The 27,846-nt window shown below is 36.2% G+C and overlaps 1 protein-coding gene across 2 annotated transcripts; it reads right to left on the minus strand.

Moving 5' to 3' along the window:
* Window positions 1-351: 351 nt before the first annotated feature.
* On the minus strand, window positions 352-26,264 carry LOC129803310 (polycomb protein Asx). 2 transcript variants are annotated; one of them, XM_055849765.1, is made up of 10 exons: window positions 25,933-26,264; window positions 25,480-25,757; window positions 19,560-21,022; window positions 13,785-14,106; window positions 13,622-13,705; window positions 9,013-9,329; window positions 4,963-5,793; window positions 4,391-4,672; window positions 732-876; window positions 352-653 (listed from the first exon to the last, which is right to left on the minus strand). In XM_055849765.1, the coding sequence occupies exons 2-10, from the start codon at window positions 25,721-25,723 to the stop codon at window positions 475-477; spliced, it is 3,867 nt and encodes a 1,288-aa protein (XP_055705740.1). In that variant the 5' UTR covers window positions 25,724-25,757; window positions 25,933-26,264; the 3' UTR covers window positions 352-474. The 2 variants fall into 2 exon arrangements, with proteins under 2 accessions (XP_055705740.1, XP_055705738.1); XM_055849763.1 differs by having other exon boundaries at window positions 352-876.
* Between the last annotated feature and the right edge of the window lie 1,582 nt (window positions 26,265-27,846).

Here is a 27,846-nt window from a genome sequence, read left to right on the forward strand (position 1 = left end):
ATAGATCCAGATTTGAAATCCATAATTTTTTTTAACGAAAATTTTTTTGTGGAATATAAATGAAAACTTCATAGATCTGTTTTTATAGAAAAATCAAAAACTTTTAAAGTTGGTTTGCGTCTTGGCTAATAAAAAGAAATGCGATCAGCAAAATTTCAGAATTCCCCTATAGGACAAAAGCACACCAAATCCAAATGGAAAGCAAAAAAGCAAACTCTGGCATTTTCAAAATGAAGTAAATGAGAAATAAGTTGTGAAATAAGATGAAAGAAGCTCCCACGAAATGAGAAACCCTGCATCCCCATCCCAAGCCCCCAAATAGGAAAAGAAGATGCGAAAAATGAAGAAGCATTTAAAAGAAATTTGTGTTTGTGTATGGAGAATATAGCATGAAAATTATGAGCAATTCACAGAATTAGCCATAATAAAGGGATCCACAGAATGATTTCTGGCGGTCGTTGGACGCCATCCATCTCATCTAATATCGCAAGCCACGCACAATTTGGACGTTCCCACGCAGGAAGCGTGCGAGAAATTGCCACACTGCTGGCAAATGACCATCGCATTGAGGGAGCACGCACAATTGGGTGGTGTTCCCTCACCAGCCAACCCAAAATTCTGCAGCGACGGATCCATGCTAATGTCACCATAAACTGCACATGTGGAAGAAGTGAGTGGCCATTTGTGGCATCGCAACATTTTGCTCTTTCTCATCATCATCACCGACTCACCTTGATTGGGACCACGTCGTGTTACCGCCTGAACACCCGGATTCGGCCCCACAAGGATCATCTGTTGCTCCGGCAGTGAATCCACCTCAACGGATGCCGGACGACCTCGACTGCTAATGGGAATCCCATTGACACCGTGGATTTGCTGCAACAAAAAAAGTCAGAAAAAAAAGAACAATATATCACACCACTCCTTTTTTAAGGTTATTGCACTTAAAATGTCGTAAAACTTTCTTTCTAAAAAAAAAATATCATAGCATAAGAACATTATTGAATATTAGGAGATTCCACAATGAGTTACCGATTCCTTCATTGCCAAAGTGAACATACTAGGTCCTCAACCGATTTTTCAATAAAGTTTTCAACTAATTCTTAAGAGAAAAAGTATACCACGAAATTTAATAAATAGAAGAGTAAAGAAAAGAATAGGATCACTTCTTCGTGGTCTTTTTCCTTACCCCATCTGAAACAGTGAGGACATCTTAAAACTCAAAATTAGTATCAGCTCAAAATTACCCAATTGAACCCTACAATGTTCCATCTTTCCTCGAATTACTATAGGGTAAAGGCTCATAATTTTGTCTAGTCTACTTATAAGCATCGATGTTCCAAGTTTGAAGTGCGATATTTTCAATACTAATTGACTTTTCTTGTTACTCTCTTTTCAGAAGGATTGTTTAGAAACTTGGCAAGCTATTTATTATAGTCTTATTTTTACTAAAATTAGTTTTAATACGTTTAACCCTTTAAGGACGATTGGAACACCGGTGTCCCATAGAAGAAATTATTTTTCCTGACAATATACGGATAGTTTTTTCTAATACTTATACATAATCGCAAAATAGAAGGACGTAGAAATCTAGTATATTTTTTTGCAAATCTCTAGCTATTAGGTATATATTAAATATTTAAGCTCAAAAATGTGGAATTTTCAAGTTCTCGAATTAGTCAATTAATTTTAGATTATTTTATATTTACAATTCTTTTTTTAAGCAAAATTCTTTGGGATAACTGCACATAATATTTTTATTCAGAGTGAAAATTATCATGAATTGGTATTTTCAGGAAAGCTTCTTGAATTTCATGGGACATATATGTTCCAATCGTCCATAGAGGTAAAAAACACCGAATCCGCCTCTGTTGGATTTTCCAAGGTTTGAGGTTGGAATATTTTTTTGTTTTGCTTATTTGTGCATAAAATATTCAATTATTTGTGAAAACTTGTGTGATTATATCAAGTAATATTGGTGTAATATTGGTTAGAAAAGGTAATATTTTAGTAATTTATGAAATAGTTCTACGTAAACATTATAATTCTTATGTTTTTATCTGTTAGATGGCTTCCCAGAGGAAAAAGATTTTTGCGATCAACCAGCATGAAGTAATCCACATCTTATGACCGAAAATCAGCGATGATCAGGACAATATTGTCCGATATGTGAAAGATATAACATTTTTGGAACAAGACGGTGATAAAATAGACTGTGAAGTCCTTGTACAGAATGCTTCATCGCTGGAACAACCTTCGATTCCAGCGGAATGTCAATCTGCGTGTGAAGCTCGCAAGATCATCAAGAGGAAGGCAACAAACGCGGAACTCAATGTTGCTGAAAACATTTCTGAGGTTCCTACGAAAACCCGAAGGATTCGCAATAGTGTGGCTGATGCAATGAAGAATGAGAAGAAGACTGAACCACGTCTGAGGTGGTCGAAAGATTTCACATCAATTGAGCAGGAGAAATCTACGTATCCTTCCGAAGTTGTGAAGCATAAGTTCCAGGATATAGAATTAACACCTCAGAGCATTTCAGATCTTTCTGCGTTAATTCTGGAACCGATGTAAATATACACCAGACGGAAGGGCATTCCCTTTGTCATGGAATCATTTTCGCGACTACTGGTCCATTTCTCCTAACATGGGCGTTCCACGTTCCTTTCATTGCATCGACCATGACTAGGCACAGATTTGAAAGCATTAGAAGTGCTATCCATTTCCCGTACGAACCCACGAACTAAAGAAAGGCGTAGATGCACATTGTGCTATCTTAAAAAAAAAAGAAAATAGGACCAGCTGTATTTGGAGGAATGCGAAATTTATCTGTGTGTTACTAGTACTCGAAACTGTTTGGAGGACCACAATAAAAATATGAAATTATGTAAAAAATGTGATTGGATTTTTGTTTGTTTTAGCTGAGATTCTTTACAATCTAGGAAATACTATCATTATCAGTTTATCAGTCTTCTCATACCTGTCCGAGGCTAAAAATTATAGGTATATACGATATATATTATATACTTTTTTCCTTTGCAATTCAACGTTTCATCGCCTGATTTTTAAACTTGTACTTTAATGGTCTTTTTCACAATAGATAATATTTTCAATAAATTGTTTATTCCGTTTATGCCACAAAAATAATACACCAAAAGAGTAATTTAACCACCCGGAAAATTTTGTGTTTTTTTTTTACCTTTATGGACGATTGGAACATATATGTAATATGTCCCATAGTTTTCCAAGACTCCTAGGTACTGGAAATTTTTTTCTAACTACGAATTGCTTATTTAGGCCAAAATATTAAAGGAAACTTGATTTCAATGAATTTCGTTCAGCGAATATCCTCTCGTCCTTAAAGGGTTAAAAATGAATTGATATGTAGAGGTGAATTTGACTCTTATTTTGGACAACTTGGCTGTAAATTTGGACAGCTAATCCGCCTCAACAGGATGCCCATTGTTCTTTATTTCATGAACCAATCTTAGCAAGTCATCTTCCTGTTCATGTAAGGGAAACGTAGAATGTCACAAGAAGCCCGGAAACTTTCCATATAATTCATTAAAGTGAGTTGACTTCGGTACTCCAAGTACGTGCGGATTCGCTTAGTCCCTGGCCTTTCCGGGAGCCTTTCAAAGATTTTCTCGCTACATCTCTTTCGTAGAAATGATGATCCTTTGTTTCTCCAGGCATTTGTCCAACCTAGTCATCACAAAAGCTAAAACTTCACGAAATTTCGTGAGAAAAACACTTGTCCAAAATAAGGAGTATCACCTCACTGGTGAATGTTTAAGAAAATTTCCCATTTTTCACACGAAAAATCTAATTCACAAGGCAAGTCTCACTTCAGGCCAAATGTACAAATCACCACTAACGTGAATCAACAAAATATTCAATGAATATACAATAATATCACTTAAAAAAAGCGAAGAAACATTGTTAGTACTTCACCACAGCTAAATAAGAGAAAAGTAAACACGAAGTTCTGTCATATTTCTCGTAAACAATTGCTCACACTGAATTTTCAACAAAGCAATTTCAACTCAAATCATATTGAAAATTTAACGTATTTAGTGTCAAAATCTTCCAAAAAGAACAAATATTTAGATAGAATTCATTATTCATCAAATATTGGAATAAAAATCCATCATTTTAATCAATTTATTTTTAGTGTCCAATTTTATCCTCAAAGTGTCCAAAATAAAAAAAAAACTGGACAAAATTATGAGCCTTTCCCCTACTTAATTTTATTAAAATATTATTAAACTGAAAATATCAAATGCATTTTTGTGGCTCAAACTAACAAAATTCACTTGTGCTGAAATATTTTTTTTTCACCTAATCTTAAAACTGAAAATTTAGAAAGTAATATTTGAACTTTGCTCACCTGATTCTGAGCTGGAGGTGCACTCGACGCTCTCGGCATGGAGGAATTATCAATTCCCGCCCTCTGGACCAGGACATATTGTCCATCAGCATGGAGAATTTGCTGCTGTTGCTGCGACTGCTGCTGCAGGTTCCCCGATGACGGTATCACTGAGATAAAATTTCCAGCACCGCCCTGATTTGAATTGGATGACGTGTAGACTTGTCTGACAAGCAACGGCGATGTCTGCCTCTGCCCAAACGTCTTCTTCTGCAGCCCTGCTCTCAAAGCATTACCCTGAATCTATAAAATAAAATACCAAAAGTCAGGAGAAAGGAGAGGAATGTTTATTTTTTAGGGGGGTCATCGAAAATCATAAGACGATAACTCATAATGTTTGAGCTACGGTCCGGTGAAAAATCTTAAAGTTTATGAACTATTTCTCTCTCTTTGCGTTCGAGTAATAAAAATGGATTTTTTTCCTTAAAAAAAATTGTAAGGGGAAAATATTTAGTGTGCGAAACCTGAAAGCCTATTTGTCAAATGTGAAGTTTATAAAAACGCTGTAAAAGAATAGAAAAAGAAATAATTACCTTGTAAACCGTTCGATTTGTAGATGTCACGACTCCATGTTGCGTCTGATCGTCCTTTTTGGAGCCAGAACTGCTTCCGGACTCAGATGAATTGGAATTGTCGCTGCCTGAGTTAGCAGCCGCCGCGGCTGCCAGCATCGACGGCGGCGGCCGCAGCTGGTGCTTCAGTTGATGCCTATTGGGGCTGTTCTGAATGACAGCCTGGCAGATTTGGTAGCTCCTCTCGAGATTCACTGCTCCCGGCGGAGGTTTATTGCTCTGAGACCTTCGACCTCCTCCCCCTTTTGTTCCGGCGCCCAGACTCGGCGCCTTACCCCTTCCCGGAACCACTTGATTCACATTGGCAACAGATCTCAGCGGCTGACCAGCCGAGAGGGAGAGAAAGGGAACAGAACTCGAGCTGGCAGCCACTGCAGCTCGTGGAGTTGCCTGTACATCCTGTTTCACAGTCGCCACGACAATTGGAGCCACAGTAGGCGTCTCCTTTGGCCCCGTGGTCGTCGTCAGGATCATGGTAGTGGGAAATTTCCCACCACCACCAGCATTGACGTGCTGCGTGACAACTTTTGGTTGAACTGTGGCATTTGTGGCACCCTGAGGCTGCGACACAATGGTCAGGGGCACCTTGGTGATGCCAGTCTGGATAGGACTGGAATTTTGCTGCACACTCGTCACATGAGTCGGCAGACAGACAATGGTTGTGGGCGGAAAGACTGTGGGAGTTTTAGCCACAATTCCACCCTCATTGCTGGCATCACTATCCGCCTGACTCACCACAGTGCTGCTCACTTCAGCCTCTGGCGTCAGAGTCACCTCAAGCTCCAACTTCACCTGCAAAATCATACGCAGGAAGAGAAGCAATACTCTTAATTGCGACGCAAAAAGGAAATCAATTGCAATTCGCATCAAAATATTAAAATTGAAATTATGAAAATTGTTTTGTGGTAATTAAAAAAAAACAATAGTAATTAAAAAAAATTAAGGAAATGTAATTATACAGATACAAAATTTTGAGATTTCTCTTTTACGAAAAAAAATCGTATCAATAATTCACCTTAACAAAATAATTATGTTTACAATAAATAATGTAAAATTACATCGCTCATATAGTATTACAGGGGCATATGTCCATTTTATAAATTTTACAAGACACTACTTCAAAGGTGAAATCCCATTGAGTACAAGTCGTGGCATCCGTTCATTCCATTTTTTCTTTAACTGGTTACATGGGTCTCTCAGATCAAAAATATCATTTTTATTATTTTTTTTATTTTAACATTGGAAAAAGGGGTGCCAAAGCGTCCCAGGCTTTGCGAAATGCTTGAACTCGTGACTTAGATGCTATACCGCAAAAGTATTTTCACATCATTTACCGTTTACCGGTTCTCAACCGATCTGAACCGATTCATAAATCTCTCAAAAGATCCCCCAAAATAGTTTTAAACCGAATCGGTTCATTACCGATTCAAACCCGATTGGAACCGGTTTAGTTTTGTCGGAAATTCCAAGACCTTTCCAACGATCCCAAACATAACCCCATTTGCTTGATAAATGCGCACTCTAGTGTCTTTTTAGCCTTTGACCTTGAAAAACCGTTATTAGGAATGATTCAACGGTATTTTCGTATATGGACGAAATGTTCCCTGGACAATCTCTAAAACATATCCAAAAATGAAAAAAATCGCACGACCTGTTTTCGAGCAATCCATAAAAAACTTAGTTTAGCCAGGGGCTAGTTTATTCCATATTGCCCACACTGAGAAAAAAAACGAGGAAGCGATTACCTTTTTTCCTCATAACAACACTATATCAATAGTTTTTAATGTTAATTTGATACCTTCTCAAGGGTAAAATTAACATGAAAAAGGATAACTTTAACCCCTAATACACCTAAAAAGGGTAATATTTACACCGATTTTGGATCAATACTGCAGGGTAAAATAAACATTTCCGGAATGTTATTTTAACTTTTTTGGATTTCTCTCAGTGCAAGAACGGCAGGTTAGCCAGAAAACAGCTTTTATCCATTTGTTTAAGGCTGGTCTCAGTAAGAATTTTGATGTATCGATGCCACACGAATTGCTTAAAAGAACCTTTAAGACCGAATTGATGTTTGGGATTCTTTCCTAAAATGCAACGAGATCGACCCATTTTTAAAACGGATGGTAACCGGCGATGAAAAATGGGTCACATACGAGAACAGTTGGAAAAAATTGTGGTCCAAGTATGATGAGCCGGGCTCGGGCTAAAAAATCGCCAAGCACGGAATAACGGACAAATAACGGGCTGTGTATTTGGTTTCAATAAGAGCGTCCAATGGGGAAACACTCAATTCGGACCTTTATTGTCAACAACTCACTCCTATTTTGCCGTTTAAGTGTGAAAAAATTGACTTCTCCCATAATAAGACTTTGAAACCACTCAGATGCCAATTTGACTGCCTCTACTCCACCAAGCCACTTAAAATAGGGTTTTGAATGGAAAGTCTCACAAAATACAACAATTCTTTGATATAGTTGAAGTTCAACAAATGACTACTTGGGGCACTCTGGATGAAAAAACAAGTTAAGAAACAAAAAACCTCGCTTATCTTGGCTTCTGAGTAATCGATGAGATCATGTTCTATGGGAAAATTATAGAGAACATTCTGGTCTACATTTCACCCATATATTACTTTTGTGCCAGTTCATCCAAATCCTTGATATTTTGGTTTAAATACAAAATTTGTATAATTTCACGAATTTGATTCAAGATAACTGAATGGCGTCTCCCAACTTCAGCTCTAAATCGAATTTGCATGCACTCCGAGTTAGCTCATGTTAAGAATCTCACCCACATAAGCCGGTTAGGATTATCTGTCCCTTTAATACGGTCTACAGTAGACTCTCGCTCAATCGGCTCTTTTTGAATCGGGCATAAAACTTTGTTGGCGATTTTCACGCTTTATTTTGAAGCAAATTTGTCCAAATTCGCTCTAGTTCCTCTTGTTTTATCGTGATTCTTTATATTTGAACGTTTTTTGTGGAATTTACAATGATCTTGATGCCCAAATCTCTCAATAATTTGGATGACATTTTGCCCCATATGCCCGATTGAGAGAGAGTCTACTGTATAATCAGTTTTCCTAAGATTCGTAGCGAAATTTGAACAAATTCTGCAAATAGTTACTTTTTTGTCAAAAGTGATGTTTCGTTAACTGTGGAAAATCCTAAAATCTAAATTTTTAGCTAAGACATTTAAAGTTCGAGAAATGGATCTCGTGAATCTCGGTTATATTAATATGAAATCTTGATTTTTGAAATTTTTCTTGATCTTGGTCTCAGAATTGACGCTAATGTCTTCAATTATGTGGTGAAGATCTAGAAAATTTCAAAATTTTACTGTTCTGAAATCAAAAAGAAAAATCAAGGTCAAGCTGTCAAATCTCTCAAGTGTTATAAAATCTTGATATCCAAGACACAAACCGTGTGGATTTCAAGATTTTCAATTCTGAAATCAAAATTTTCAAAACTTCAAGACGTCAAATTTCTTGTTTTTTTTTTTAATAATTCCAAGGAGCTCTCCGGAAGTTCTCATAGAATTTGCCCTAAATGAGGAAAATTTATTTATTATATAAACATTTTTCGATCTTCCTAATTTTTCTAACGAAATTTCAATAAATTGTGCAAAGAAATTATTAAGGTATTTTTCAGAAATGACATTTCGTTAAGTGTGGAAAATCTTGAAACCTTGGTTTTTAGCTAAGACACTTTAAGTCCTACAATCGCATCACGTTAGAATATGATCTTGGAAATGTTTGACAGCTTGAAATTTTGATGAAAATAATATCATTAAAATTCAGGACACCTTCAAATTTTTTTACAGAATATCAAACAAAAATATTTAACTTTCCCTTTTTGAAAATCACCAATAAATCAGCAATTATTCCTCAACGATAAAAATGATAAAAAAAATAATAAGAAACTTGCCAATTTGATGGAACGAAAGAAAACTGCAAAGGAATCAACAGAGGGAAGAAGCAAAATGAATTGAGTAAAAATCCTGACTCGCCTGTGATGCTGTTGAGAAGGGTATGATGGATTCGCTTTTGGCCACAATCCCAGCACATCCTCCCGTATCACTGGATGATTCTCCTCCGGACGACACAATGAAGGTGTCCGGAGTCGTGCCGTCCATCTTTCCACTACTGCTCTCTCCAGTCGACGCAATGCTGGCCCCATCGGGTGGTGACCAATGTGCTGGCAGCTGATAGCTCGTGTCGTCTAGTCTCAGTTCCAGTGTGTCTTGCATGGGAATCACCTCAGCAGTCTCAGACGGACTGACAACCGTCATCGCCAGTGGGGCGTTTGTTGGTACACTGTCGAGTGCTGAAATGATACACCTCCAGATTACTTCAAATCCAAACAACTCAGCATCACTTCCCAGGAATTTCGTCTCCTTCCTAAATTCAAACACTCTTTCTTTCTATCTCTTTCTCTCTCTCTTTCTCCAGAACAACCCACTCCAGAAATTGCGAAAAAAATACACAAACAGAGAGAACGAGAGATGAGGAAGGAGGAGAAAGATTCTTAAATACAATATTTTCATATGAAATCAAACAATCAATTACAACGAAAGAGAGACCAACATAGAGATTCAAATTTTCTGGGAACTCTCATAAATATGCCATGTTTATGTTTTTCCTACAGAGAAAACGAAGGAGAAAGGGAGAGAGAGAGAGACAGATAAAAAAAATCTACTGAGTTCCGTCAATAAGGAATCATAATATAAACCAAATAAACATAAAACGCTTATCTTAAGCAAGAATATTCAAATGCTTCCAACACAACTTAACGATATAATTTTGTCAACAATGGGATATTTCCGATAAGATTTTCTTGTCTCCTTTTCGGCAGCCAAATAAACAGATTATTATTGTTAGAAAGATAGGAAAAATCGTCGGTGCAGAAAAAATAAATTTAAGGGTAAAAAGAATCATTAATTCCTACGAAACAAAAATAATTGAAAAACAAATTTGTTGGTTCATAGGAAAACATTACAAAAATAGAACTTTCCCTGTTTATCAAAGTTATTGCGTTTAAAATGTCGTAAACATTACGAATCAATAAGAAAGTTCACAAATAGACAAAGCTGGATAGGGTGGAGTAAGTACTTTTGGCCACTTTAAGGTTTCATGTCCTTGTAATTTTTATAATCTTTATTTAAATAAAATGAAATTTTGTACAAAGATACCTTAAAGCCGTTTCTTCCTAATAATAGTACAGGAGAATTTCCAAAAATTTTTTCTTTGAGTCCTTATTTACAAATTATTCTTAAAAAGGACCAATATACGATTAACCGTTATTGTATAAAAGGAGTTTTGCAAAAAAAATCATTACAATTCTTATACAGTAGACTCTTCGATATCCGGCTGACTGAGGGACAAAATGACATTTAGGTTTTTTGAATGATCAACGGTTTTTCTATTTTGTGCAGTGTGAATTTATTTTCTGTCTGACAAAGAAAAAGAGAATTTTCTTCATGGTGTGCTTATGTTTCATTTTTTATCACAATTATGTATTAAAAACTTCGATACAATGTTAATAATACTTTAATTCACTCTGGACAAACTTCATGTTTAGTGAAAATAATTTTGAATATATCAACCGCCAGTGTTTGGCAGCTGTCACCCGGATATCGAAGTACTGCATATCGAAGAGTCTACTGTACATATGTTTTATGCTTTAGTACTTTTTCTACATACTTTTGGGATTGGTTACGGAACAAAGTTGTTACCTTTGCCAATACCTATTCGATGGTATAAGTCTCATTCGTGGCGGAAGGTTGGACTGTTTTGTCCATTGTCTTTTATTGTGAAATACGCATAATACAAAATTGTATTAAATTACGTTTAATAAGCCCAAACATTTTTAAGTTCATTAACAGAAATATAAACGAAATTTCAATTTAATTTAATTTTCCTGACCCAAAAGATATGCCCCGAAGCCAGAGCAGACCTGAGCTCGTTAAAAGTCGTTTAATATCGGAAATTTTGTGTTGATAATTCTAATGGAAACATGCAGATAGCCGTGCTGGTAATAATAATCCCGCTCATTCACGGTGCCATGATAAATATTTTTGCGTCAAAAAGACATAACAGAAATAAAAACTCATATAGAAAGAAATTGTCTTCTTGATATCTTTGTCGGAAGACGGATAGCTGTTCACTACACACCCTTTTATTTGAATCTTGCAGAAATCAAAGAAATTAATGTAAATATCACTTCAAATGGAAAGTTTCTTAAATTCAGGATTTCTTGTGAAAATGATTTAACTCTAATGACATCTACACACTAGTAGAAATTTCTTTAAAAAAATGCCTTTTTAAAGAAAATTTCCCTTATCCTTGTAGGCAAGAAATGTCAGATTTTTTTAAAAAGGGTAATTTTTAACGAAAGTTGCATCTAGTGTGTAGACACCATAAGGAATTAAGCAATTTTAACATTAAAAAACCTCTCATTTTCTCTACATGAATTTTCACGGCACTTCGAAAAATCTCAAAAGGCACCATCAAATTCACTTCAGCTTTTCTTTTAGCTCAGGCCTGCTTTAGGGCCAAAATCTCGAATGAATGGTCCAAATTTCGAATCAAAACTCCGAAAAGTAGAACTCCCGAATGGGCCGAAATCCCAAAGAATCAAAATCAAACAAAGAAAAATTTTCCGTGTCTCGGAAAATTATTAATTTCGCTCTTGCTAGAACAAAGGGAAAATATCTATATGTACTTATTCACAGAAATGATTAATTTCGTTTTCTGGAGCAAAGTGAAATTTTCTATATTTTGAGAAATTAATAAAATTTCACTTTTTAGGATAAAAGGAAATTTTCTGATCTCGAAAAGTTACCAGTTTTAAAAAGAAATTTTCTGTGTTTTAGGAAATTATCAGCTTCACTTCTCCTAGGGCAAAGGGAAATTTTCTGTGTTCTGAAACATTATTAATTTCGTTTTGTAGGACAAAGAGAAAATTTTCCGTGTTTTGGGAAATTATTGGTTTCGCTTTTGCTAAGGAGCAAAGGGAAATTTTCTGTGTTTGGGAAATAATTTATTTCGCTTGCTGGAGGAAAAGAATTTTTTTTGTATTTTGGGAAATTATTAGTTTTGCTTTTGCTAGGGCAAAGGAAAATTTTCCGTGTCTCGGGAAATTATTAGTTTTGCTTTTGACAAAGGGAAATTTCGGTATTTGGGAAACTACCAGTTTTGCTTGCCACCGCATAGGGAAATTTTTTGTTTTGTTGATAGATTCGCTTGCTAGAGCAAAGGGAAATTTTCTGTGTTTTTGAATAGACATATCAATTTTCAAGAAATTTCACAATTTTTCCGCCTATTGTAGATGGCGACTAACGTGAAATTTCTGAAATTTTACCATCTCTATTTTTGAAATTATTTATTTCGCTTGCTGAACCAATGGTAAATTTTCTGTATTGGGGAAATTAATTATCAGTTTTGCTTTTGCTAGAGAAAAAGCACAACTAGAGCACTTTATGTCCTTATTTGACATTATTGATGAAGTTTTGACAATCAAATATTGACATAAACTATTTATAATGTGTAGAGTCCTTAGTTAGCTGAGATTCTTTATAATCTCAGTCTTTTTTAATCTCAAGTAATAGCTTGCTAAAATGATCTCCAGTCCTATACTATATAAATAATTTTAGAAGAACTTAAATTGATAAATATTTTGTCCGGAGGGTGAAATACGATGAAACAACTGAAAAGAATGTAACATCGAGTAGAATCTCCTGGAATATGTTCTAGCATCAGATTGGAAGACAGAATGCACAAATAAAGGACATTTCCATCTTTAGATAATGATGCCTAATAACGCATTCAGTGTTTATGTTTATGCAGTTTTGCATATTCGTGATTGTTTGGCGGCCTCTACACACTAGAAAAATTTATGTCCATATTGAAAAAAAATGTACGCTTGCGTAGGAAAAACCATTAATTATGGACATAAATTTCTCTAGTGTCTAGGGGCCATGAACACTTGACTCGCATTTCTTGTATTTTTACAAACATTTGTTCGTAATTGTTCGTAAACACACAAAAAATTTTCGTAAATTTTGTCAATTGTTCGTAAACAAAAATTTACGAACATTTACGAACAAATGACAAAATTTCACGAACATTTTTTGTGTATTTACGAACATTTACGAACAAATGTTTGTAAAAAGTACAAAAAATGCTCGTCAAGTGATCATTTTACGAACAATGTTTGTGAAAAAAGTACAAAATTTTACGAACTTGTTTGTGGGTTATACGATTTACGAGCATTTCATAAGTCCCCCATAGAAATTCATAAACATTTACGAACATTTTTACAAAATATTTTTTTGTGTATTAGATTATTAAACAATTTTAAATAATTAATTTTATTTAACAAATATATATATTTTTTAAATATTTCGTTCAAGATGACTAGATCTACAACTCGATTGAACTTGTCGAAATATCAAAGCTTACAAAATAAAAGTTTGTAAAAACATAGGATTGCAATGGCAATACTTTTAATTATTTTATCAATTGAAAGAAGTATTTTGTGCATTTAATTAAAGAATTATTCATTGGAATCTACGATGTACTGCAAACAGAAATATTATAAATAAAAAAGGACCTTACCTTGTGTGACAGCTGCTACAAACAAATCATCCTGAATATCCTCTGGAGCGCACAATTTTTGCCCAATCGAAAGAGTTCCTGAAGCTAAAAAAAAAACAGTCATCCGTTAAAAATCCAAAAGATAAAGTTAAATGAAGGTACTAAAGCAAAAAAAAAGACACACCTTCATCATCTGCGACAATTTCTCCCGATTCTAAGACATAATTCTCAGCATCTGTAAAAGTCTGTTCAATATTGTCGTGATCCACAACGTCAATGAGAATGTTCTGAATGGTTGGTTCGAGTTCTTCAACCGCAGCCGGATCGACACTATTGTCCCCGCTGCAATCTGCCAGAGCAGAAGCACTCGACTGACTCTCCTCATCTCCAACACATGGCAAACTGTCGCCTTGGAGAATGAGTGAATTGGGCTGAATCTGGAGCACACCCTCAAAGTTCTGCTGATGGGGCTCCAAACTGAATTGCATTGTAGCAGCCTCTTCGTCCTATAAATGCCATTTATTGAAATCTTTCCCTTTAATTTTAAACTAAAGCCACTTTGCGGTGACTTTAATACTTTATTAATCAAAATCAAAAGGGCACTTTAGCATGATCTATCGATTACTGGTTCACAACCGATTTGAACCGATTTCAATCATCGCTTCATTGTCAATTAGAATCGATTCAAACTTGTCAAAAATTCCAAAACCTTTCCAACGACCCCAAACGTGATATCATTCGGTTGAGAAATACGCTTTCTACAGCCTTTTTAATCTTTGACCTTGAAAAATCGTTTTTAAGAATGATTCAACCATTTAACGCTATTTCCGTATAAGGACGAAATATCCACTTGGCTAATCTCTAAAACATATCCAAAAATGTAAAAAAAAAAGTCGCACGATGTGTTTTTAAGTGATTCCAAAAAAATATGAATTTGGAGGGGAAAGGGAGGGTTGGGGGTAAATGAGGAGCATAAGACCCCAAATCTCTATCTCAAACCATTTAGCCTCTACAGCTGGCGACAGCCGGATGGACATGCTCACCATATTTTGTTAATTTACACATTTTCACTGCAGTTCTTACGCAAATTCTCGATTACCATATTACCTTATCTCATACTCCGTGGCACTAGGTGAAAATAATATAAGAAAATTTAAGAAATAAAACGAAAATACGATAAACGGTGAGCAAAAAAACTGTACGATTAATTTCTCTTACAGTATTTTTGCTCACCGTTTATGGAATTTTCGTTCGATTTCTTCAATTTTCTTATATTAGATGAGATCATATATTCTGTCACTAGAAGAGGTTGAAAGTTTGGAGTGGTATATCTCAGCTCCTGATGAACATAATTGGATGAGTGAACTATTGTTGGAAAGCTTGGTTCATTATAGCTTTTAGAATCTGGTATACTTAATCTGCTATGGATAAACCATGGTCATCCAGAACCATTTATGTCGAAGAAAACACATTTTGCAACGTCTTTTTTGGCCATCTACTTCTGGGACCAGGAGTGACCCACTTTTCTCGCACAAGGACTATTTGTTAGAGGAACTCAAATGGTACAATTTGTGGTAGAAACTTTTTTTTGGACATCTTACTTTATTTTATTCATCGACTTTTGCAAGAATTTTAAAATGTTAAACGCAAGGAAAAAACTACAGAAATCCTAAAAGAGTGGTTTCTGGAGGGGAAGGATAGACGTGGGGATGAAATTGATGTGATATTTGGATTCCTTGGATAAACTTATGGGGGAGTACTTAGAACATTCCAAGTCGATATCTTCATTAGTTTGTCCAGAAAATGAGATAGAAGGATTTCTGTCATTTTTTTCTATGCGTGTAAAATGTTAAAATTCTTGCAAAAGTGGATGAATAAAAAAAGTAAGATGTCCAAAAAAAAGTTTCTTCCACAAATTGTACCTTTTGAGTTCCTCCAACAAACAGTCCATGTGCGAGAAAAGTGGGTCACTCCTGGTCCCAGAAGTAGATGGCCAAAAAAGACGTTGCAAAATGTGTTTTCTTCGACATAAATGGTTCTGGATGACCATGGTTTATCCATAGCAGATTAAGTATACCAGATTCTAAAAGCTATAATGAACCAAGCTTTCCAACAATAGTTCACTCATCCAATTATGTTCATCAGGAGCTGAGATATACCACTCCAAACTTTCAACTTCTTCTAGTGACAGAATATATGATCTCATCCAATATTATTTTCACCTACTGCCACCGAGTATGAGATAAGGTAATACAGTAATGGAAGATTTGCGTAAGAATTGCAATGAAAACTTACGAAATACGATGAGGCTACGGCGAGCATTTCATTGTCAATGTGATTCTGTACTAAATCCAAAATTTGGGCCCGATCTGACAAGGTCGGATTTCACCTGTGACAACAAAAGCTGAGATTGTAAAGAATCTCAGCTAAAAGAGGTGGCAAAGCGTCTCAGCTTTGCGAAATGCTCGAACTCACGAGAAAGTCCTCTTCGTTAGCATATTTTTTGTACGCACATAGGGTTACTGAAGATTTAATCGTGTTTATAGACAATGACAAAGCCATTAAGAAATTATTTAACCCATTCCTTACCATGGTATTATACATCATACGTAAACTGAGTGATTTTAGATGATTTATTCTTGGGTAATTGTTATCTGAATTGCTGTAGGGAATGAATTTTTAGCTACTTTAGTCCTTCAATTAATTGGAAATACATTTTGTTGTTCTTTTCTCGCTTTGTGGAAAGTCATGCAAAATTTTTGCACGAAATGGCGGATAAAAAATTTGGCATCCCGTCGAATTCGTTCAAATTGGCCTTCAGTCTCTTTCCTCATTTGAATTCCGGTTGCCAATTTGTGTTCTTGGATAGTTACTCTATCTAAATCAATGAAGTTTGCAAAGAATTAATGTAAAGAATTTAAATTCAGTGACCGTTAAGACGTGTCTTTGACTGTGGCTCCCCGCGCCCCCATAATAGATAAAAATTCTTTCTTTTTAGAAAAAAGTGCGAAAAACAATTTTATCATTAATTTTTAAAACAGAGCTATTACCGTTACTTTCCCAATCCATCACCGATTGTGACCGATGCAGTCGGATTCAGAATTTCAATATCTTTCCAAAATATCCAAATTTAACCAATTCGGTTGAAAAATGAGACTTCCAAAGAAGTTGACCTTTGACCTTCAATAATTCAAAATGGCGAATTTTCCGGTCAAAGATATGTTTGGACGAAATGTTCGACAGGACTAGCTCTAAGACATATCCAAAAATCATTGAAAAAGCTTGGGCCAATTTTTTGCAAAATTGGAAAAACCTCATTTTTGACCTATTTTTGAGGGATAGGGAACGTATGAAATGGGAGGGGGGAAAAATAAAGAGGTTGGGCACGAGATAATGTCATTTGAGGAAAGGTCACCGAAGACCGGAAGTCGATATCTCTTACCGTTTAAGCTCCAGAACAGTGCAAAGTTGAAAAAAAAATCGATTATATAACTGCTCTCTCTTTGAGTTCGAGCAGTAAAAGAATAGAAATTTTGATTTCATGCATTATTTATAACACTATGCAAGAAATTGACAACTTTTTTTTGGCACACGGATCTCACGTGGTACGTTTGGTAGAATCGAGTCCCCTGATCAAGAATCTGTTTTTGGATTTTCTCCTATACGTCACAATTTTCTTTAATTATTTTTTTGTTTTTGATGTTTTGTCACATATTACAGTAGACTCTCACTCAATCGGCTCTTTTTCAATCGGGTGACAAATTTTGTTGACAATTTTCACGCTTAATTATGAAGCTAATTCGCTCAAATTCATTGTAGTTCTTCCTATTTTATCGTGATTCTTTATAATTGAGCGCTTTTTGTGGAATTTACAAAGGCTTTGACGCTCAATTCTATCGCTAAACCGGATGACATTTTGCCCCATATTCCCGATTGAGAGAGAGAGTCTACTGTACCAATTATTCCTCCGGCTCTAGTGTACAGAACTTAAAAGATGAACATCCGTTGGAAAGGTAAGTAGTTGTGCTTCAACTTGAAAATTATGTGATATTTTTTCAAAAACTCCTTGGGGGCGGAAAAACAAAGTCAAACTAAAATTTCTCAAAAATTACCTAAAAAAGCAACTTTTGAAAAATCATATAAACTAAACTAAACTAAATATTAATGTACTCTCTTTAGCACACAATAGACTCCGCTTAGGACTACATTTTTGTCATAGAAGACATCCTGCTCCGATATCTCTAAATGCCTTATTTTTAGATTTTTGTCATTTTCAAAACATATGAAATCTTGCAAATTTTTGCCAAAAAACTTATTTTCTCAACAAACTGATGATGATATCGACTTGGAATGTTCTGGGTACCCCCCATAAGTTGATCCAAGGAATCCAAATGTCACTTCAATTTCATCTCAACGTCTATCCTTCCCCTCCAGAAACCACTCTTTTAGGATATTTGAAGAACTAAACCATCGATGCTTTTCATTTTTGAATATGTTTTAGAGACCATCCTAGCGGACATTTCATCCATACATTCCAAAGACGTCCCACCCCTCCTTCCCCCCCCCCCCCCCCCATGGTAAAAATTTGGTCAAAAAAGGAGCATTTCTTCTGGAAAATTTTCTGACTAAAATAAAAAAAAATAAGGCATTTAGAGGTATCGGAGCAGGATGTCTTCTATGGCAAAAATGTAGTCCTAAGTGAAGTCCATTGTGTGGTGAAGAGAGTACATTAATATTTAGTTTAGTTTAATTTATATGATTTTTCAAAAGTTGCTTTTTTAGGTAATTTTTGAGAAATTTTAGTTTGATTTTGTTTTTCCGCCCCCAAGGAGTTTTTGAAAAAATATCACATAATTTTCAAGTTGAAGCACAACTACTTACCTTTCCAACGGATGTTCATCTTTTAAGTTCTGTACACTAGAGCCGGAGGAATAATTGGTAATATGTGACAAAACATCAAAAACAAAAAAAATAATTAAAGAAAATTGTGACGTATAGGAGAAAAACCAAGAACAGATTCTTGGTCAGGGGACTCGACTCTACCAAACCTACCATGTGAGATACGTGTGCCAAAAAAGTTGTCAATTTGTTGCATAGTTTTATGGGAGCGCGGGGAGCCGCCTTCAAACACGCGTCTTAACGGTCACTGAATTTAAATTCTGTGCATTAATTCATTACAAACTCTATTGCTTTAGATAGAGTAACTATCCAAGAAAACACATTGGCAACCAGAATTCAAATCAGGAAAGAGAATGAAGGTCAATTTTAACAATTTCGACGGGATGTCGCATTTTCCGCCCGCCACTTTTTACAAAATTTTTGTATGACTTCACGTGAAGCGAGAAAAGAACAACAACATGTATTTCCATCTCTGTCGGGCTATTTTTTCCAAGTAATTGAAGGACTAAAGTAACTAAAAATCCATTCCCGACAGCAATTTGAATAATTATTTCCCTGGAATAAATCATCTAAAATCACTCAATTTGCGTATAATGTATAATACCATGGTAAGGAATGGGTTAAATATGTGAAATTTGCGCATAAATTTCACATAACTTTAATTATTTAGCATTTTTTACATTTACTGAATGTCTTCAACACTTGAGACATTTTTGGTACAATTTTGGAGCAATTTTTGCTATCTAGGCATGTTCAAGAGGCGTCTAGATAGAAATTGGCTATGTAGTCTCCTATCTAGTCAAGGGTTGTCGCGATTTCATTTCGTTAACCAACTTAACGAATCCAGAGACTAGATAGGGTTGTGGCAATACTACAAAATGTGTCTCGACTACACTCACACACATTCACCAGCAGTGTACATGTACAGCCATGTAGTCAGACTAGATATATGTAGTCTGACTAGATACGGTCAGAATTTGCCCCCAGGTTTTTTTTAGGATTCCCAAATTTGTGTCATTGGACCTTGGAATAAGGATAATGAAATTTTAAGGAAACTCACCTCATCTTCCTCCATTGGTTCACTGGGTTTCTGATCACAACTCACTGTGGACGTATCGTCTGCTGCCACGACACTTGATTGTTGCTCCTCCACGAGATCCTCAACAATTTCCTCTTCCTCTTCAGCAGCCGGCTCTTCTTCGTCCTCGGGCACTTCCTGGTCCACAATCATCGCCGTGGACATCTCCACATAGTCGTGCTCCTGGAGGTTATTGGTGGCCTTGGGCGATACCTTCACCTCCGGCTCAATCACAGTCTCAGAGACTTCCGGAGCCATTGGCGGCTCCTCAGCCACTTCCATCACCTCCTCATCCTCCTTCTTGACTATCGGTGGGATTTCTGGTATTGCCTCTTCTTCTTCTTCCATGGCTACCAATGGCTGCCCATCGACTGAATCCACAGGATTAACTTCCTCGGATTTCACAATTTCCTCTGTGACTGGACTTGGAGGTTTTTCCTGTTCACTGGACTCTGCCGTGACTTCTGTTCTCAATATCACAGTGACTATGTCTCTGGGCTGTTGCTGTTGTTGCTGCTGTTGCTCCTTGGGCTCCTCCTTGATTGGCTCCTTAGCCACAGCCTTGGCTTTTGTCCGGATGGGCAGAAGATCCGGCAGTGGACTACATATCTTACTGGGACTATTGTGCTGCTGTTGACTCTGCAAACTACCCGTTGTGCTCCTCGTGACCGCTCCCACTGTTCTCATTCGTCTCGGTGGCGCCGGCGGAGCCTCCACCGTGGGAATCTTCTCTTCTTCCGGAACACGCGTCGTACTAGTGGCAATTGTCGCTGTTGGCCGGAGTTTGATGGTGGTCTTGAGAGATGGTCTCTGCGGCAAGACAACTTCCTTTTTGCCTCCCTTATCGCCCCAAATTGGCTCAAAATGCTTCAATTTCCACGGATCCAGACGCAATTTCTCCCTCTCTGCCTCCGTCTTCAGTCTTAGCTGATTCTCCGGCGTAAATTCCCCCTCCGCCAATCTTTCTCTCCACTCCAGGCATGCCCTTGCAAAGAATTCATTATTGAGACTGGAACTATTGAGTCGAATGCCACCCTGTGAAGTACTCGGACCAGCCTCATCCGGTCGATCTACACTGGGCAGCAACTGTACCAGTTTATGCTGATACAGTTCCGGCAACGTACTGAACGTATGCTTATTGAGCAGTGCACGCAAATTTGTGCCCACGAGAATTGAATCCGGTGTCTCAAGATCAATGCAACCCTCTCGTGTCTGCTCCAACTGAGCCGCCGTTGACATCTTCTTATTCCTCCTCCGCGGCTTTACACTAAACCCCGGAATTGATGCCAATACTTCCTTCATCGTTGACGCCTGTGACGTCACCGGTGTCTCCGATTGACCCTTTCCCGTGGCCTTCATAATAATCCTGGGCACTGAACGACGCAAACTGTGATGATGCTTAATCACCTTTGATGCTGGCACTGGAGATACTTTCGGTAGGGTCACTACAAAAAAAACCACAGCACAAAAACCCCAAATTCAACCATCATTCTCAATTAACATCCCTCAAAAAAAATTTCATCTGCATGAATTCTCATGCAAAAGTTAATATACAGGGGAAAATTTCACTTGAATTTCTGTTTAAATGCGCAATTTCACAGGGATGCTGAGGAAAATTCCAGGAAGCACTAAAAATAATTTCTGAATTCACCAACAAATGAATAAAATTGGATTTTAAAACAAAAGCCCTTTCAGATAAATTAGCAATAATGTGGATATTTTGCTATGCCAGTTACAAAAATACATTTAATTGGATCCACCACTGAAGTGTTTTTGCAATTATTTAATATAATTAGCACAATTCACCATAGAAAATACTTTAAAATATTTTTCCAATAATTCTGTGTTTTTTTTTTTGGAATAATTTTAAATAGAAAATAATCAATTTCAATATTTAACTTTAATTTGAATTTTAGGCAACTTGCATGTTTCGTCATTTATTCTAATTTAAAAGTAAAGAAATAAAATTTATAAAAAGAAAATTTGGGGGGAAGGGGCATTGATACACTTAGATAATCATATAGTAGCTAAGATTCTTTACGAGCAACCTCGGAAAGTGTGCAAATTTGATTCGACAAAGCCTCCGGTACACCTTTAAAAAATTAAGCAAATTTGATCAAATCGAGATTCACATCCTAATGTAATTTAATGTAATTTAATCACTTAATGTAATTTTATTGGTTTTTCAAAATCTAATAGATTATTTCCCTTTACTAGGTCCAAAATTAATTTTTTATACATTTTTGCCAAGAAAAAAAGATGGAAAAATTCTAAAGTTGCGAAATATTTGTGTGTTTCTTAGATAGGTTGTGTATGTCTAGAAACGTTTCTTTGTTTCTAAAATACGAGTACGCATTTAAGAAACACGGAAATGTATCGGAAACGCAACCAAGAAACAATTAAACTATTCTAGAAACGTTTTTAGAAATGAGGAAAAAAGCATCTATGAAATAGGGTAAGTGTGCCAAATTTCGGCATAGTTGCATGCAAGCGTCAAAGTCTCAAGTTTGAAATGTAATATTTTAAATACAAATTGATTTTTTTAATTCTTTCTTCTGAAAGACTGTTGCTTGGAACTTTGTAAAGAGTTTACCGTTTTTATTTACTCTAAAATCATTCTTAATACATTTTAAAATGAATAAAAATATAGACATAGCTTTGGTGCCCTATTTCGGCCACCTTCATTCTCATAGTTCCTTGCCCTTCGGGAATTCTTCCAATAGATTTTTCACGTCATCTCGTTTGTCGTAGCTACATTTTTTGTTATTCTTTTGTATTGTATAATCTCTAGAGTACGTAAAATCTAAAAGTTCATGGAAATTCGAGGAACAAAAAAGGTGGCCGAAATTGGAAGCTGGCCGGAATTTGGCACACTTACCCTACGTAAACCAAGGAAACTACTAAAACATTCAAAAGCATTCTATTACACCTGAAAGCTCTTTTAGAATCTTGCTAAATGAATCTGAGATATACGAAAACGTGTCCGAAAATAACATGTAAATGCATAAAAAACACGAAATCGTATATAGAGTTTCTGATGCACTTACAGAAGACAATGGAATCGTCTTTATAAATACGAAAATGCAACCAAGACGGGATTGTTTCTAGAAATACTGAAACGCAAATATTTAACAATCAAGAAAACGTTTCAAGAAAAGCGAAGACGTTTCTAGAAACGCGAAAACGTTTCTAGAAATAAAGAAATGTAGCTTAAAAAGTACGGAAATGCAACCAAGAAGCTGGCAATTTCTAGAAAGGTGTAGGTGTATCCCAGAAACACAGAAACCTTCTCGGGAATTAGAAAAAAGACGAACTAAAAATTTTCAAAAAAAACAATTACAAGAACGCTTCATGCGTCCGTCGTCGTCTTAGAGTCAATTCCAACCTCCGGGATGAAAACCTTATTCTAACGTTTTGAATACATCAATCGCCAGTGTTAGGCAGGTGTTACCCGGATATCGAAGTGCAATGTAAGCTTAGTGACATAAAAACATAACTAATGTGGTCAACGGACCACATGTGGTCAACGGACGCGAGGTGGAGACACAGACGGACGAGCATGGACGAGCGCAATTCACGAGCGCACGACAGACGACAGACAGAGACCAGACGTTGTAGGTAGAGAGAGGACGTGAGTGAATAAAAAGCTAAAAGTATTCTGAGTGTTTGAATAAAAAAAAGTAATGGAGTCTACACTAAGGAACAAAGAAACGTTTCTAGACATACAAAACCTATCTAGGGTAAATTAAGTTAATTCAAAACCTGCTCTAAATGGAAATTTTTCGCTACTCCAAAGGGAAACGTCATTGTTCTCATGATAAATACAGTACTAAATTATTATATTTATATATTTTCTAATCTTTTTTGTACGTGAAGTTTTCTAATGAAATAATTACTTATTCCGTGAACAAATAGGGTTTTCCTGAAGTGTCTGCAAATGCTTCAATAGGAAACCCCGGAAATATGATTTTTTTTAAAGAGATTTTCTTATTGTTTTAGATGGGAAAGGAGAAAAGACCAGGAATAAGAGCAAATCCTGCACTCAGGAGCAACTCAACAAGGTTTTGGAAGCCTTTCGTCGCGGTTTCACTTACACTGTTTGTCTCCAATTAGAAAATTTCCTTGTCTCCATTTGGATTAATATGTTTCCAATAGAAGCATTTTGCACTTGTGTGTTTTTCTTGTATTTAAGAAGTTTTCAAATTATATTTAAAGAATTTTCATTAAATAGTAACATTCTAGAAGAGTTAAGGAGCAAATTTATGTAATTCTCTTCAGAAAAAATTGAACTTAAATTGTTGAATCTTCTGTCAAAGTTAAAGTGTCTGGAAATGATTTTGAATTAGGACATTTACCCTAAAGAATGCCTTGAAGCAGGGGGTGACATTAGCTCTAAAAAATGCAACCAGTTTTAGTGTAAATTTTTTCCTGTTTTCGTACACATTTCACGAGATATCTTCAAAACTACGTAGATTGCTAATTTGGGGTTTTCGGTTGCCTCTTCGTTATTAAATTAGCTTTTACTTTGTATTAGTATTTTTTGCTAATTCATTCTACAATGACAGAAAACAGCTAATAAAATCAAAAGTTTTTTCGGCTCGCTAGAAACATGTGGGAAACATAGGAAATGCTATTCCCCTGCCCGGAAGAGTGCCCCAATGGCAGGCCAACGATTCTTACAAAAGAACAAGAAGAAGAACTTGTCATGTGAACAAATTCTGAACAGCGTCAAAATCATCTGCAAAACCTTCAAAATTCCAAAACATTTTTACAGATTGAAGACACGGAGACGTTTGGTTCAGGAATTTTCTCAAGCGTCATCCAGAGCTCAGCATGCGCAAGCCAAAGCCCTTCTCATTGGAAAGAGCTACTGTTACTGCTGAAGACCTCACGGAATAGTTTCAGAATTGTCAAGAATATTCTTGTAAATTGAGTGATCCAATTAAAAGACCATATGATCCAATTAGAAAACATGCGATCCACTTAGTGAACGCTAACTTATTTCAGTATTATCAATATTTTATAAATTTTCTTTAATATTTTTGATAAATTTCTTTTTTTTTTTTCTTTGGTTTTTGAATGAAACAGTGAATAATTCTGTGAATTTAGAAGGAGTAAAAAGAAATTTCATCAGCCCAACAACAAGCGTTTGAGTAGTATTCTACGGAAAACGATCCAGTTACCGCTTATATTCGTTTTATATTGAGCTTCTGATATTGATTCAAATCCCAAGAATCCGACTCACAATTAGTCCAACTTGAAGTCTGTTAGAGAGGTGTTTCAAATTGGACAATTAATTATTCTTGGAAGACCTGTCTCACTAGTGGCACTACTGTAACGTATGATACAATCTATTCTATGAATTCTTCTTTAATAAACGTGCACACTCGTCGAATAATATTGAATTACTGATATGAAACCAATATTATCCGTTTTCTCTGTGCTCCAGGGGCTCCAGGACGCAAATATGCATCCAATAGGGAACAAATACGCAATATACCGTCTAATAGAAATATTGCACGTACTGCATCAAACTAAATCAAATTTTCTCATTTGCTTGTGCGCGTTGTTTATTTCTTGGAAAAAGGAATCTGCTCAATTTACCCGTGAAATTGATTCAGTATTGTCCCGAGGTAACTTTCAATGACTTTCCAGGTTGCAGGAGATAAATTTAGATACTAGGGACTTGGGGGATGACGGATGACGCGGTGCAAATCAATAGAATTCCTTGAAGTTCTTGCAATCATAAGAGGGATTATGTTAAGTGCAATTTGGTGAGGATTTCTGGGGAATTCCGAGGAGGAAATTAATTGAGGAAGGGATTTTTGGGAAGAAGAGGCAGGGATTGTGGAAAAAAGGAAAGGTTGGGAAGGGTTTTCTCAGGGATGCATGGCACTCTTACCCATTCTTTGCAGCGTGGATCGCCGAAGGACAGGCTCAGGGGCACTGGTTTCAATTGGAAGCACCTCCTCGACTGCCGGTGAATCCCTCGAGTCAGTGACATCTTGTGTGATATCGACATTTTCCGGGATAATGACTTCCTCCTTCTCTGACACCTCCGTAATGGTGAATTTGACAATTTCCTCAACTCCATCGTCCTCCTGGACAACTCCACCCACTTTTTCGGGTGTCACATCGCACTCCATTGTCTCCTGGGCCTCAAGAACCACTTCCGGCGCCCTGAAAAGTGTACAAAAATAGGCCTTAGTGATTTTTTTCCACCCAGCGAGACTCTTTGAGTGTTTGTGTCTGCGCCTCAATTGTCAAAATGTCAAAATTACCCAGCAAAAACACTCCCATTTTTCGCTCCCAAACCCCATTCCCAGCTCAAAATCCATCCACAGCCCCAACTTACCTCACATTCCCATCGGATGCAGCAGTTTGAGAGTCCCGAGCGCAACAAAATGTGGAAAATGGCTCAAAACAATTCGGGAAATTCCTTTGTCATCCAGCCTACTTTGAGTCTGTCTCACTGATTCGGCTTTTGCCCTTTTCACCCAAACACATCCTCACTGGACCACTTGGACTTCACTAAAAACCACCACAGGATCAACACTGACACCACAAAATACTTTTCATGCACAAAATACCACGAGAAATGGGACAAAATATGCAATTTTTGAGAAAATTTTCCACATACAAAAATTTCAGACGCGGTCCGTCAATGTTGAGAAAAAATTTTACCAAATTGCCAGCATGCAGGGGCAAAAGCTCCATGGAATGGCATGCAAGTTGAGTGAGCTTTTGGCATCTGTCAAAATCAGTGTTGCCAACTTTAGGAGATTTTTCCTAGATTTAGGAGATTCAGTGGGCATAGGTGTGAAAATTTTGGTCTAGGAGTCAGAATTATTTAGGTTTAGGAGAATATTTTTTTCAGAAATTATCCAAATTATCTATAAAATTTATCAGAAAAATTGCGACAAACACAATCTAACGTGAAAAGCATTTTCAAACGAAACTCGCTTGAATTAATGACTACACAACGAACAGACTGGGCTTTTTTACATGGTCATTGCTTTTTTATTCTTTCATTGCTTTTTTACAAGTGGAAAAAATATTCAAAAAATTGCGGCATCAAACCAATTTTTGCATCAATTTGATCTTTTTCCGTTCTCTGAGACAATATTCTGTAAAAAGAAAACGATATTTCAGTAAAATTAGCCAAATTTAAATACCTTGAACAAAAAGCAAAAAGCAATTGCCCGGTCAATTGCTCTTTTCTTGACAGTTACATATCAGCACATAGGGTAAGTGTGCCAAATTATGGCCAGCTTGCAATTTCGGCCACCTTTTTTGTTCCTCGAATTTCCATGAATTTTTAGTTTTTACATACTCTAGAGATTATACAATGCAAAAGGATAATAAAATATGTAGCTTTGACAAACGAGATGACGTGAAAAAGGCATTGGAAGAATTCCTGAAGGGCAAGGAACTATGAGAATATAGGTGGCCGAAATAGGGCACCAAAGCTATATCTACATTTTTTTTTTCATTTTAAAAAGTATTAAAAATGATTTTAGTAGTCTGTTACTTAGAATGATAAACTGTCTAAGTGGAGTGGTTCTAAGAAACACTCCTTAAAAAGAAGTAATAGAAAAAATCAATTTCTATTAAAGATTATTTTTCAAACTTGAGGCTTTAGCACTTGCATACAACTATGCCGAAATTTGGCACACTTACCCTAGTCCGTTAACATTCTCTATTTAAATTCACTGTTCGAAATTTCATCGACCACCATCGAAATCAGCTGATGCCAGGAAAAATCAAAACAAAGGAAATTTTACTAATAAAACTCTTGTGAAAACTTTTGAAATGTATTTAAAATGAGTCTAACTAGGCATTAGTGAAATTAAAGTTTAGTATAAAATACATGTGAATAATGTGACCTACATTGTTTTGAACAACTGAAAATATTTCCCGCCTTGGACATTTTACTTACACTGGATGGCGCTGTTCTCAGTGAGTTATAATCGAAAGCAATGAAGGTTTCATATTCACTTCTCTTCAAGAAATCATTTCATCAAGAAATAGGGGAAGGCTTTGATCGTTTGCACATACGCTCCTTCAAACACTTCATATTTCTCCCAGATTCCTTAATGAATCTCTCATATGACTATATATTGTAATAGCTAGCCTTAAATCCCATCTTTCCTAAAAAAAAATTGAGAGTCTAATCCTTTTTTTTCCCTAGTTTCAGGAAGCAAAAAATAAAAACTGGTCCAAAACTGTAATTTTGCTGTGCAATAGAGGAGACTGGGGCAAATTTGTC

Source organism: Phlebotomus papatasi, chromosome 2 (assembly GCF_024763615.1).
Source record: "Phlebotomus papatasi isolate M1 chromosome 2, Ppap_2.1, whole genome shotgun sequence".
NCBI classification, from domain to species: Eukaryota; Metazoa; Arthropoda; class Insecta; order Diptera; family Psychodidae; genus Phlebotomus; species Phlebotomus papatasi.

Bases quoted from the DNA above. Each gene is read 5' to 3' on its own strand.
- LOC129803310 (XM_055849763.1), bottom strand. From the start codon at position 25,723: ATGGAGTGCGATGTGACACCCGAAAAAGTGGGTGGAGTTGTCCAGGAG. The intron at 9,330-13,621 runs GTAAGGTCCTTT...GTATCATTTCAG, and splicing joins TGTAGCAGCTGTCACACAAG to CACTCGACAGTGTACCAACA. The intron at 4,673-4,962 runs GTAATTATTTCT...TTTATTTTATAG, and splicing joins CAAATCGAACGGTTTACAAG to ATTCAGGGTAATGCTTTGAG.